The sequence below is a fragment of the Talaromyces stipitatus genome, genomic scaffold (assembly GCF_000003125.1).
Source record: "Talaromyces stipitatus ATCC 10500 scf_1105507295549 genomic scaffold, whole genome shotgun sequence".
Lineage (NCBI taxonomy): Eukaryota > Fungi > Ascomycota > Eurotiomycetes > Eurotiales > Trichocomaceae > Talaromyces > Talaromyces stipitatus.
Genome location: NW_002990117.1, coordinates 2,598,524 through 2,612,090, shown reverse-complemented (window position 1 = coordinate 2,612,090; position 13,567 = coordinate 2,598,524). Strand labels below are relative to the sequence as shown.

Below are 13,567 nucleotides of genomic sequence, written 5' to 3'. Positions count from 1 at the left end.
ACATTGAAATGAGGGAGATCTTACAGGTTGCGGAATCAATTCCTACCTATATTGTGCGTGAGTTGTCACTACCATTCGATTAGCTAATGCAGATCTAGTGTTTTTAGTTCTCCGCTCAGGACAACGATTGGTCCAGAGGTTATATCATGACTCCGGTCAGTGCAACCATTGGCTAGGCATTCTTTCTTTTCAAAGACCATCTACCAGTTGATACCGGCATGGATGCTCGACTCTTCTGTTCAGTAAAGCTAGCCTTAAGAGATATTTGGGCTATAAATACCTGGAAAATATCCGCAAGTACCACTTCTTTCTTAACATTAAGCATCTTTTGTCTTTCTCTGATTAACTATGTCTGACACATCCCGGCTGAGATTATAGAGCTGGACAACGATGAGCCATGTCTGTCGACTCTCCTTGACGTGCCTTCTGATCCATTGCATTCGATATGCGACAACAGTAACGAAAACACGGCCTACTTACAGGCATTTTGGAACGTAGAAGACATATCAAGCATGCCACAATCCCAGTAGCCATAGACACCACGCGGGTGCCAAGACATGAAGTCAGGTATAGTGCATTCTGATTGGCTGAGATATTTAGCGTCCACTCAGAGGGCAAATCAGCCAATCGGAATGAACCTTCGACATCTAGGTATGACTTCAAGCTGGGTGCAGAAGCGAATGAAAACGATACAGATTCTCTGGTTCGGGCTACGCCCGAACCACATCAATATGAGGGCAGCTCATAACAATATGATCATGTCTACCGTATATTACTGCTAGGCTTGATATGGAATATGCAGCATAAAACCCACAACTTGGCTCTCACTGGCCTACGACTTTCCCTCCCTACAGCGATTGCCAAGCTAAACTAGCGCACACACATCTGCACTATAATTTGTATGGACACCTGTCCGAGTTCCCTTCCCTAAGATAAGACGTACACAATACATAGTATTACATACAATTACCAGTCCCACTCACGTTCGCAGATCAACGTGAGGTCCTACGTATAAAATACCTAGTGGACACCCACTAAAATATGCAAGCTAGCAAATAAGGTTTGGGCCAAGCCGCACACCCCGCCGAGCCTTGATGAAAAATATTTGACACTTTTGATAGACGCTAAAGAAGACTATTGAGAGATATAGCGACAAAACACTGTCAATGCTACCATGGGCGGATATTACTGTAGCGTCGCTCATTGGAGTTGTGTGCATACGTGGCAAAGTTGATTAAACCCGGAATGAATGTCAGGCCGATGATCGGAGATGTAGGGGTCGAACTGATACAGGAGTTTTCACAGATGTCCCTGGTTGTCGTTTTGCTTACATACAATACTCGTATTTGACAGCTTCCGTTAATCTCCAAAACTTGCATATAACGTCAAGGGCAGACTACGAGGCTGCTCAGGCTGAAGATAATCATGGGGGCACCATCTCGCTTGTTGGGTTCGGAGGAGGACAGTACTTATCAACAGGTGAATACCGTCGTTTCTGATAGGTAGAGACGTGATCAAGTATAGAGACTGATAAACGTTATCCTCTGGCAAGATCTATACCAAAAATATGTTACTCGTTATTTTGACTGCATTTTATCAACTGAGGTTTATTGTGCTGTACCTGAAACCGTTTTAGAAAGATGATGACATCACAACCTGTTGTCGCGACTTTGATACTGAGTATTTTATTATTCTCTTCAAATACTTGTTTGAAGCTATAAAAGATCAAAGCTGGTCAACGAGCATAATTGCATGCCACCAAAACACTACTACCAATCCGAGAGATTGATAGGATGGGGTCTGCTGAAAGAAAACTTCCACAACTCTCGAAAAAAAAAGATCCTGACCGCGGAAAGAGTCCGCTTCGAGGAATATGGGTATACGTTCAGCTCGGTAATGGGCTTTGTACACATCGTAGCAACGATTGAGCCGGAAACATAAAGGCTATCCTCGCTACGAAATTCAAAGACTTTGACCTGGGTATTCGGCGAGAGAAGGCATTCCAGTCACTCCTTGGGCAGGGAATTTTCTGCACCGATGGAGCACAATGGGAGCATTGATGCAGTCTGTTGCGACCAAGCTTTACGCGATCTTAGGTCGCAGATTTTGATTTACTTGAGAGACATGTCAGAAAACTTCTCCGTCTTATTCCTCACGATTAATCGGTGGTGAACCTTCAGAAACTGTTCTTCGATTTCACCATGAATACTGCGAGTGAGTTCCTTGTCGGGACTTCGGTGGATCGGCTGGAAACCCAGACGACAAGGACAGCCGGGCTTTTGTCGACACCTTCGACTATGCACAACGTGGCCTGATCGATCGAACACCATACGGGGCCTTCTTGCCTCTCTACCGAAATAAGCACTTTGATACAAGCGTACGGATATGTCACCAATGGATGGACAACTTTGTTCACAAAAATCTTGAGTATCGTGCGCAAGCTAGACATGGAAAACAATCTGACGGATATAACGTGCTTGAGGAATTATCTCGGAAATCCAGAAGTGCAAAGGACCTTCGTGATCAGTTACTCTGTGTGCTATTAGCGGGCAGGGACACAACTGCTGGTCTGATAAGCAACGTTTTCTATTTTCTGGCATGTCACAAAAGCGTTTCGCAACATTTACAAAGCGAAGTCGCGTCGCTCCAAGGCTGTCCACCTTCCTTAGAAGAGATCAAACAAATGAAGTATCTCTCAAATGTCATGAATGAATGTGGGCGGTGCTGGTTTCGAATCGAGTTTTCCACGATACTGACTACTCGTGTCTGATTACAGGCCTCCGATTATACCCACTCGAGCATTCCAACGTGCGAATTGCGAACATAGACACGATTCTTCCTGTTGGTGGTGGTCCTGGCAGCGAATCACCTCCCTTGATCGGGAAAGGTCAGATAGTTATGTATAATGTCTACTCTATGCATCGACGAAAGGAAATTTACGGTCTAGACGCAGACTACTTTCGGCCTGAGCGCTGGGAAAAACCTCGTTTGGGTTGGGTCTTTCTACCATTTAACAGGGGTCCCCGTATATGCATTGGACGTAAGTTACTTTCAACAATGTAGGAAACAAGGGCTCCGATCTGACTCGATGAAAATAGAACAATTCACCTTGTCCGAGGTCTTTTATACCACAGTTAGTATCTTGCAAAACTTCAGTGGAATTGGAGCTGCAAATGATCGAGGTTGGGTTGAGGACCTGACCATCTCCTGCTGCAATTTTCATGGACTTCAGATTAGGATGAAGCCAGCAGCTGAGACATTATTTCCTCATGGCATTTGCACCGCAAATACTTCTCTAACTTACTTAGTTAAGAGGGATAGATATAGTTTCAATTAACCATCCCAAACTGCAATACACTGGATGCTATATCATAGGTAGAGTAGAAGATTGGAGCGTAGGCCCTTGGCCTGCAAGGCATACGATGTGGAAATTCTTAGAGACATTCTCCGGTCTTTCGTGTGATGACCTACTAGAGGATGAAATATTAGGGTAATGTGGTTAGATGCTAGTCTCCGCTATGTCAGACAAAACTTCTTTCTGAAATTCCAATAATGCCTTATTCAGATATTGAGCTGCACTCGACAGGACTGCATCATGACCGTCTGAACTTCCAATGATACACAGTCGACCATTTGGTATTGATTCTGCGAGTTCGTACTGCTCTTGAATTGGATGAAGGAAGTCGGACGTCATCCCAACAACGAGAGTTGGCTGTTGTATCGTGGCAAGTGCATCCTGGACGGATTCACCCGTAGACCGGCCATGTCCAACATCATGTGTGTCCATTTTCCTCGTGAGCACAATATAACAATTTGCATCAAATTGACGGGCCAAGAAGTCTCTATTTTTGCGTGTTTGATGGCACCTGTAATATTGTCTCCGACGACCACCCGATATCGCTAGTGTTCCCAGAGATCAACTCGGTGCCAAACGAGGAATACCTTAATCTCTCAATTACAGTTTTGCTTCGAAGAGTCAACAAGGCGCACACTCCGGCCGCCCTGAGACCTTGAATTGGTGGCCTGTGCTGTGAATACCGCCCGCTTTGGTAATCTCTGTCACTGAAGATGCTTTGTCGTTGAGCCTCTGCCCAAGCGATTCCTCAATCGCTCTGTGTCCCGGCTGTTGCAATTGGAACAATTGATCTCAGGAAGTCGCCTTGGAAAGCCCAGTCAAGGTCATGCATACCGCCCATGGAGAGTCTGACTGCCATACAGACTTGTCGCACACCGAGACTTTCGAGAACCATAGAATGGATTTAGAAGCCAGATTAGTCAAAGACATTTACAGACACATAGCAAAGGAAAAAAGGTCTCCCTACCTGACATCATCACGAATCGTAGTCAATGGGAATGTTGGTCCTCTAGCACTCCCGCAAAAGTTTACGCGGACTCGCGCTTCCGAAGGGACTGCCAATTGTGTCCATACAGATGACGAAGAACCGTCGAACATCAAATGCCTGGCCCTCCCTCCCCAACAGAGTTGACCACCATGACAACACGTTTGTGTCGAGGAAGACTGGATGGCAAACAACAATACAATTGTTGCCCTCCCAGGAAATGCTGCCCCAGGCCCTATATGCCATTGGCACATTTTGAAGAATGACTCTGGCCTCGAGCTGTTGAGAGAGGTTCGAGTCAGGGTTTCGCTCATGTGTATGAAGCCCTCTCTGGGACCCATGATCATTGGCATTCAGGGTTGATGTCATCAGTTGCGAGTCCAACGTCGAAGTTGTCCACACAGTGTTGCAATCGACTGTATCATTGAGCGACTGCCTTGTATAACTGTTGATGTAGCCTGTGCGTTGAGGACCACTTTTTTCCGTGCTTTTACTCTCCTGTCAGGTCTCACTGCATCAGCAAGTCAGGTCTCTATTGGTTGATATGTGAAAGTGCTTGTGGTGCTAATAGGCAAATGCACAACAATGATGATAATGTACATACCACTGTGGACACTGTCACTTACCTGTCACGACAGTAAATAACCGCCTGTGATACTGTACTGTAATTTATAACACAGGTCACAATATTGTTCTACATGGGCAGTGCAGGAGTAGCCTTGTGGTAAATGGATTTGGATGATAACGATTCTCCATGTTACTGGTTGATTTATTGTGTTGTCGATGTAGGATCCTACGACAATGTGAAGTCAGCAGGGTCCAATGCAGGGTGGTATTTGAGCTCAAGAATTTTGTCGCACTGTCGGATACAACCTGTGATAACAGTTCCCAAGCAATATTTTATCCTACAGTAGAGATAGGCGTTCTGCAATGTCAGTCTTGAAGTTGATGAGCTTCATGTGAGACTTGCGCAGACGCAGATCAAATACGTTCTTGTTTACTGAACTCAGATGCCATTCGAATGTTGAGCTATTGTTTCGCGACATCCATTATGTCTCGCCACACAGAGCTGCTTGACCAGGGCATTCCATGGTCGATATCCTCTTTGCTGGCAAATCGGATCGGCCTGAGAAGGAAGAAGAACAAACAGGTACTCGGCAATCCAATCAGCAAATAAGTCAACGATCGAGAGGACAGTCGAGAAACAGAGAAAGAAAGTGCCTGTGCGGAGAGAAATACGACTTTCAGGATTGCCCATATGTTATCGAGGAAAAAGAACAAAGGACTGGAAAGAGAATGAAAATATTGCCAGAAAGTTCAGGAGCATGGAACGCAGAAATACGTCACTAGCAAAGGCACTAAAGGCAGTGAAAAGGAATCTTAAACCGACGAATTATCACGATAAAGAGGAATCTGACGATGACAAAAAGAAGAGTAGCGAACCGGAAAGATCGAACGTCGTATATGACGAGGATGAAGTTCAGATATCAATAGGCCCGCGTTTCGAACGGTCAAGCATGGCAATACACCTTGAAACAACGACGACGGTAGCAGATTCGAAAAAGATCTTAAGGATGTAGTGATTTTGGATAACGGTTCAACGACTTGAGACGGCTTTGCAATATGGGAAATCAGGAACGAATCTGTCTCATTGGCAACAGCTCGGTGAAGATGTTTGGGCCGGCGGAAACAATTACTATCCTACCGACCCGATTAGCAGACAAAGAAAGGGAATATTGGTGAAGGAAGCATGGTACGTTTCAGGAATGCATACCAACGTTGGCTCACAAGGAATGGCCGATGAATATGGACTCTTCTTCGATGGTTTGACCCGACGATTGGTGACAGAGAAACAAGATGTTTGTGGTCTGAAGAAGGAAGGAAGGGTTGATCTGATTGAATGGAACGACAACCGGAAACCTAGGAGACCTCTAGGAAACGGCTTAGCACTCAGTTCCTTCGAGAGTAAACTATTGAAGGACCCTTGGAATGTGGCCGTATGTTATGCAAGCAATGGTATATATATCATCAATCGGACGCCCACAAACGCAATCGGTTATGAGACTCCCATATGAAAATGGCGTATGGAAAGAAACTTTACGTTGGGAACGTGTACTTGCTTCGATCGAAGGAATATATAAGGATTGACACGAGGGACCAAGGTCGTTCGAGCAAGGCATGTTGTCTTCGACGAGACGAAGAAATATAATCCGGAACATCCATTTGCTAGAGAAATCATTAGGAATAGTGTGACAAATATCACTGAATCATCTAGCCAACCAACGCTCCAACAGCTTTTGTCGGAACGTTGGTTGGCTAAATGACTAATCGAAGGCGAATACTAAACAAGGTATGTATAGAACTAGGTCTATTCTCCGGCACTCTCTCTAAGCACAGCTATTTAGGAATCTTGAACCTGCTATTATACACAAACCTACATAAAATTATATCACCGAAAATCGACACCTGTGCAAATCGAACTTTCTAGAGATAGGCTGTAAAGTTGATTTGTAATGCTCAATATCGCGTCGATATGTGATGCTAATTCTCGAAATTTCTTGATACGCAAATCTTGTCCTATTCCCAATTCCTATTCCAAACTGTCTTAGCTCATCCTGAGTTCCAAGAAAAGCAGCGATGCTCCCGTTCGAGAATGAAAATGGATTTTGGAGACGTGTATTTTCGGGCACAAGTATATAGTTCTGACAAATCGAATGTGTACTGAAACTCATCTACCTAGGTAACTACCATACATACGTATCTAGGTAGCCTTCCTAATGCTCACATAAGGAGAATCTTCCCGTCTCGAATGTGGTGTTTCGTTCCGCTTGGGTTGCGCTCCTCTCCTCCATTAGCTCTAGCCGGTATTCCTTGGCTTCGTCCATGTTCATGGAGTAGCTGGTAATATTTTCTGCCACCATGTTCTGCAGCTCAGCGGGGAGTCTCTCGGACAGCACCTTGTGGACCGTTTCCTGCCACTCTCTATCCCACTCCTCCTGCTGGGGTGGGACATTCGCTGACGAAATGATGCGCAAGTGGGGATCAATCAGGAAGAGCGCCAGTATCTTGCGATGACCAGGTTTTGAGCGATCTGCTAGCGCAAAGGGAGCTACTTGGTGCTGCAGGATATTAGGAAATGTAACCAACCGCCCTTCACGGCACACCACGCTTCCCAAGTCTTGGGTGATTTGGGCGTTATTGTAGCCATCCACCTCTGGCCCAAATCCATAGACAGCCTGGAGGAATTCGTGCTGTCCTTGGGGGTAATGCACATCATCAATTGAAGAAGCCCGCTGGCGGAAGGCAAGTCGACTTTCGGTGATATTCATACTATCGTAGTAATATATCGCCGTCGCACAGATCCTTTCGTTCTGAATGATGTTAGAACCTCCTCTTCCTCATTATATGTAACAAGTTTTGATTGGACGACAAAGGCAAAACTTACCAGCTGTCCTTCGATATGCCACGAACCGCCATCGTATTCCGGCTTCTCCGGGGTAAGTTCGATGTTTGCTAATTTTACAATGACCTGGAGACCCTTTTCACGGAACTTGTCCCGTAGGCGCACCTCCCCCCTCCATGGCGCCTTTGGGGGTTTGAATTCGCCGGGTTCAGGAAGCTTAATTGGACGGGACCTTTCCCATTCCTCGTAGCGTTCCCAATAATCCTCATTGTCACCATCTTCTTCATTCTGCTCAGGCTCTGGGGTACTGCTCTCCAAATACTCGACTTGGGTGTAGGGAATCCGCTGCTCATCCCCATAGGATCGTCTTTCGGTTAAGCTCTCGTCCCAGAGCGGGATCGCACTTGCAATAATCCTTTCCACTACACTGTAGAGCGGCCGACATTTCACAGGGTGGACATTGTTAATATACGAAACAATGCGACACCCTCCCTCGTCGGTGAATTTCACATCACAGGGAAGCCATTGGAATTTCCGGCTGTAAGGCGGCGGTGAGTTGCGTCTCCATCCATACGTAGGCTGAGGACCTTCGGCTTCTTCCTCCGAGGGAATTGGGAGCAGCTCTCCCTGTCCAATACTATCTAGGCAGTCCTCAACGGTGATCAACCTATCAGGAAGAATACGTGTGCGGCCATAGACCACCGGGAAGAGTGATGGATGAACCAAATCCACCACCTTCATGTCCGACCCCGGATGATAATCTTTCTTGTTATCTGGGACATCTTCCAGAGGGGCTACCGCTTCAAGCAGGGCCTTCCGGAGCTCAGAATTAACCGCACTGTCGGAGCGGACGACGCCAATATCAAACACAGAGATCAACCCGTCCTTTTTGAGGGTGCCTGCTTTCCATTGCATTTCCTTGACAATCCAATCCATCATTTTGGGGGTTACATCCTGGTCCGAGTTCAAGATCTCGTTCCGCCACTTGGATGTAATTTCTTCGTCAAAGACCTCGCACGCTGTCAGTCAAGTCGCGAACAGTTCCCCTTTCGGGGGAACGAGTAGAGGGGAGAAATACCTTACGATCCCACTCGGGCTTTTCTGCAATGGCGTCCATCAACTGCATCATGATAATTTCTCTCTTCGTATTGATATGGCTAGTGAATCCATGGTAAGTTCACCTTTTGATTCACCATGACTTGCCCGGTACACATTCGGAAACTTACCCAACATAGCCACCTTCAATATCTGCATAGTCTAAAGCATTCGGGAACACCGCACTTTCAATGCTGTTCGCGCTCTACTACTTGTAAGTTACAATTCAACCACCAGGTTATGTATTCCTCACCTTTGGTGGTTTGTAGTCCAGGCGCAGGGAATACCCTGGCAGTTCTATCCGCGTCGTTTGCCTTGAACCCATTGTAGCCAGATGTCTGATACCTCCTCTCAGGAGAAGAGACATCTGACAATGAAACTTGAAATCACTCCCCTTCTTATACCTCAATTTCATAGCATATATTCAGGATAGCTCATAGCTGCCTACCAGGCAGAACTCGCTAGTACCTTCCTTTTTGAGCTAAACTGGTCAAGATAGCCGAGGAATGACAGTAATTTCGGGTTAATGTCGGGCCGGTTACGGTGTATGTACGACCCATACACTGTTAAAATACAAGTAATATTTGCACATATTTGCACTAGTCTTGCGTATTATTTTATTATTTCGATACTCTGTAGTCTCCGCAGGCTTGACCCCACAAACTGGCTGGACTGTACGATACAATACATTGAACTGTGCTGATGCGAGCCAATGATTGGTCACTGTATAGCTATCTGTGTTCAATACAATACATATAAAACTGTCGTAATCATTTCTCCATCTCTCTTCATGCCTTTTCACTTCACATCGACCTTCACAATTCTAAGATTCGTCCATTCCTTGTATATGTTCGTACTCTCAATTGCTAACTCAAAGTCCAATTACAAACCCAACGCATATATGCTCACCAAGGTCGGTCGAGAGGTCTTACGCAAGACTCCCCACGATGTCGTGGTTTTGTCTGCTGTGAGGAGTCCGATTGCTCGCGCTTTCAAGGGCGGATTCAAAGACTTATGGCCGGAAGAGATTTTGATGCCGGTATATCTTTGTCCAAGTCACTAGCATATTGGTGATCATTCTCTAATCTGTAATAGGTCATGCAAGCAGCCGTACAGAGAGCCAAAATCCAGCCCGAGGATGTAAACGATGTCCTCATTGGAAACGTACTTGCAGAGCTCGGTTTCGCCAAAACAGGTCGCATGGCTCTCAATGCTGCCGGATTTCCGAATTCGACTACTTTCCATACCACTAATCGACAGTGCTCTAGCAGTTTACAAGCTATCACGCATATCTCTCATGCTATCATGGTTGGACAAATCGATGTCGGTATGGGTGGTGGTGTGGAGAGCATGACTCGGTGTTATACTACCCGTGGTATCCCCGTTGATGTTTCACCGACATTGATAAACTCCCCTATCAAGGATGCTAGGGACTGTATTATGCCTATGGGGGTCACATCTGAAAACGTTGCTGAGCGATATGGTATTCCTCGCCAGGAGCAGGATGAGTATGCCGTGGAGAGTCAGCGACGGGCAAGCGAAGCTCAGAAGAGCGGACTATTTGAGAAGGAGATCATTCCGATTAATGCCCGCTATATCAACGAGGAGACGAAAGAAGAGGGACAGAGACTCATAGCTCTTGATGAGGGTATTCGCCATGGCGTGACTTATGAGAAGCTTGCTAAACTCAAGCCTGCGTTCAAGGAGAATGGTGGAAGTACGGCGGGTAACTCGTAAGTCCACTCCTTCTGTAGGATTTAAATTAGATATTCTAACTACTATCCTTGTAGTTCACAAATCTCAGACGGTGCATCATCCGTCATCCTTGCACGTCGCTCATGGGCTGAAGAGCGCGGCCTGAAGCCCATCGGACGATTCGTCGGCACTCAAGTAGCTGGCAACGCACCAGATGAAATGGGCATTTCACCCGTCTACGCATTTCCCCGGTTATACAAATACACGGGTATTGAACAGAAGGATGTCGATGTCTTTGAAATCAATGAAGCGTTTGCTAGTCAGACTATATACATTCTAAGGAAACTCGGTTTGGACCCGGCCAAAGTTAACCCTAGAGGTGGTGCTATTGCGCTAGGACACCCTGTTGGGGCGACCGGAGGCCGACAGACAGCTACGTTGTTTGCTGAGTTGGAGAGACAGGATAAGGAGTTGGGTATTGTGTCTATGTGTGCAAGGTATGTTCTATCTTTCTTCCGCTGGCAAACCGATACCTAACCACTTATTACGTATAGTACCGGACTCGGTGTGGCGTCACTATTCATTCGAGAGTAATACTTCTCTCAAATTTCCATCCTCATAATTGTTGTATCTGCATTTCCATTCAGTTGCGGAGAAGCTGAAGTACCTGGCCCCGCAAACTGAGACTGTAAACAAACCCCACAAAGCTGTGACATAGCTAGAAAGATCTACTCAAGCGATATGAAGTATATAGCACCCAATATATAGTCAATCAACACGATATAGTCATACAACGTACATCAAGTTCTGTGTATACAATCAAAACAATTGATTGTCTTTAATTAGAAAAAAGTCGATAAGCTACATCTTCCCCGCACGGGAGGCCCCACAAGATGGGGCATTCCCTGGTAAAATTGGAGGAACTGGTATTCATATTTCGGTATTGTGTAAACAATTCTATGAGTCTAATCAAGTCACAGGGAGTTGTACAATCGGTATCACGTTAATATTTGAGAAAATACTAATACTTTAGATTGTTTAATCAAGAGGATTTAGTATCAGCATATTCAAGACAAAATACACTGCTGTATGACTGAATTGCCTTGTATTGTATTCCGTATCTGGAATGTATTTTTACTGAAACGGCCCGTACCCCATAGTGGAGACGTAAATAATAATGTAGCTATTGTAGAGACATTTCGTCCCTTCTTCCCATCGTCTGAACAATACCAGCACATAATTGGTAGGAAAACATGTCGTCTTCACTCATCAATCGAGTAGTAAGGGCAGGGAAATGGCATTATGCGCCTACAAAGGCGTCTGCTCTGCCAATTCATCTCCCTGCTCAATTAAGTCCAGTTTCTAATGCATTGCAAAAATATCTGCGACAGCCACAAACCCGTTCTATGGGTTCTGTCAGTGCCATTGATTCCGCTATTTTCAGGACTTTATTTGGCACAGAAGAAATTCGACAGGTGAGTGCGAACCTGCCCTTAGCAAAAGATTTGATCTAACGAGAAAAGATATTCAACGACGAATCCTACATAAAACGATGTGTAGATGCCGAAACAGCCCTAGCCCGCGCCCAATCCAAATGCAATGTTATCCCCAGCGAAATCGGCGCAGAGGTCACTCATAACGCAGTAGCATCCAAACTCGACTTAGAGCGATTACGCCACGAGACCGAGATTGTCGGGTATCCTATCTTACCGCTTGTGCGACAATTGAGTGCTCTCTGCGGCGACAAGGCTGGTAAATATGTGCATTGGGGAGCGACGACGCAAGATATCATGGATTTGGCGAGTGTGCTACAGATGAAAGACGGCCTCGTGGTTGTTGAGCGGTTACTGCGAGACGTTATCAAGACTCTGAGGGAGCTTTCGGAGAAGTATAGGGATACGCCTATGGCTGGAAGGACGCACCTACAGCATGCTTTACCGGTGACGTTTGGATATAAATGTGCTGTTTGGTTATCCGGGTTTCAGCGCCATTTGGAGCGTCTTCAGCAGTTGAAGAATAGAGCTTTGATGGCTCAGTTTGGTGGCGCGGCTGGTTCGTTGGCTTCGTTGGGCCCGGGGGATGATGGACTTCGTGTTCGAAAGGCTTTGGCGGAGGAATTGGGTCTGACAGACCCATCGATTACATGGCATGTTGCTCGGGATGGTGTTGCAGAGATTACCAATTTTCTGGCTCTTCTTGGTGGCTCAATGGGCAAATTGGCCTTGGATATTATTATCATGAGCTCCAATGAATTGGGTGAAGTGTCCGAACCATTCGTTCCTCACCGTGGAGCTTCTTCCACGATGCCCCAAAAACGAAACCCGATCTCGAGTGAAGTCATTTTGGCTGCAAGTAAAATTTTACGTTCCAATGCGGGGCTGGTTCTTGATGGAATGGTATCTGATTTTGAGCGTGCGTCCGGTCCCTGGCATTTGGAATGGGTTGCTGTTCCCGAAAGCTTTGTGGTTGCTGTTGGCGCCTTGTTTCAAACTCATTTCGCTCTTTCTGGTCTTGCAGTGAACACCCAACAAATGCTGCAGAATCTACATTCTACTCGTGGACTCATTGTTGCCGAGGCTGTTATGATGGGCATGGCTCCATACGTTGGACGCCAGACAGCGCATGATATTGTATATGAAGCATGCAGGAACAGCATTGAGCAGGACAAGTCTCTGCTGGATTGTCTATTGCAGAAAGAAGAGGTTACGTCTAAGATGAGCGCTGAGAAGCTGGAGGCATTGTGTAATCCGGAGAACTACTTGGGAGCTGCACCAAAGATGGTGGATGATGTGTTGGCTGTCAAGAATTTGTAATTACTACATGTATCTAGTCGTACAAATAGATGTAAATACATCGAACTAGTTCATACATTGTTTATTGTAAGCCCTTGGAACTGGAGGGTAGCAAAGGGAATTAGGGCTAATAATGGCCCCACATGATATACAGCGAGAACACCCCCTAGTTCTCTAAAGCTTACAGATCCTTACAAACATCAAGAAACACCTGGAGAAGGCCCCACTATAGCTCCAGGAGC

The 13,567-nt window shown here is 45.9% G+C and overlaps 4 protein-coding genes across 4 annotated transcripts; 3 read left to right on the top strand and 1 right to left on the bottom strand.

Moving 5' to 3' along the window:
* Positions 1–1,752: 1,752 nt before the first annotated feature.
* On the top strand, positions 1,753–4,703 carry TSTA_018130 (cytochrome P450, putative; the record flags this gene model as incomplete). Its single annotated transcript, XM_002483930.1, has 10 exons — positions 1,753–1,893; positions 1,969–2,168; positions 2,272–2,714; positions 2,777–3,040; positions 3,157–3,182; positions 3,380–3,457; positions 3,680–3,903; positions 3,962–4,025; positions 4,152–4,482; positions 4,558–4,703. The coding sequence occupies 10 exons, from the start codon at positions 1,753–1,755 to the stop codon at positions 4,701–4,703; spliced, it is 1,917 nt and encodes a 638-aa protein (XP_002483975.1).
* Positions 4,704–6,944: 2,241 nt separating this feature from the next.
* On the bottom strand, positions 6,945–9,245 carry TSTA_018120 (uncharacterized protein). Its single transcript, XM_002483929.1, has 5 exons — positions 9,092–9,245; positions 8,970–9,043; positions 8,822–8,900; positions 7,786–8,754; positions 6,945–7,711 (listed from the first exon to the last, which is right to left on the bottom strand). Exons 1-5 carry the CDS (start codon positions 9,203–9,205, stop codon positions 7,115–7,117), a joined length of 1,833 nt encoding a protein of 610 aa, XP_002483974.1. The 5' UTR covers positions 9,206–9,245; the 3' UTR covers positions 6,945–7,114.
* A 440-nt stretch (positions 9,246–9,685) lies between these two features.
* Positions 9,686–11,127, top strand: TSTA_018110 (acetyl-CoA acetyltransferase, putative; the record flags this gene model as incomplete). The annotated part of the gene is made up of 4 exons (XM_002483928.1): positions 9,686–9,877; positions 9,934–10,571; positions 10,629–11,030; positions 11,088–11,127. The coding sequence occupies 4 exons, from the start codon at positions 9,686–9,688 to the stop codon at positions 11,125–11,127; spliced, it is 1,272 nt and encodes a 423-aa protein (XP_002483973.1).
* Positions 11,128–11,750: 623 nt separating this feature from the next.
* On the top strand, positions 11,751–13,346 carry TSTA_018100 (aspartateammonia/argininosuccinate/adenylosuccinate lyase, putative; the record flags this gene model as incomplete). Its single annotated transcript, XM_002483927.1, has 2 exons — positions 11,751–12,008; positions 12,057–13,346. Exons 1-2 carry the CDS (start codon positions 11,787–11,789, stop codon positions 13,344–13,346), a joined length of 1,512 nt encoding a protein of 503 aa, XP_002483972.1. The 5' UTR covers positions 11,751–11,786.
* Between the last annotated feature and the right edge of the window lie 221 nt (positions 13,347–13,567).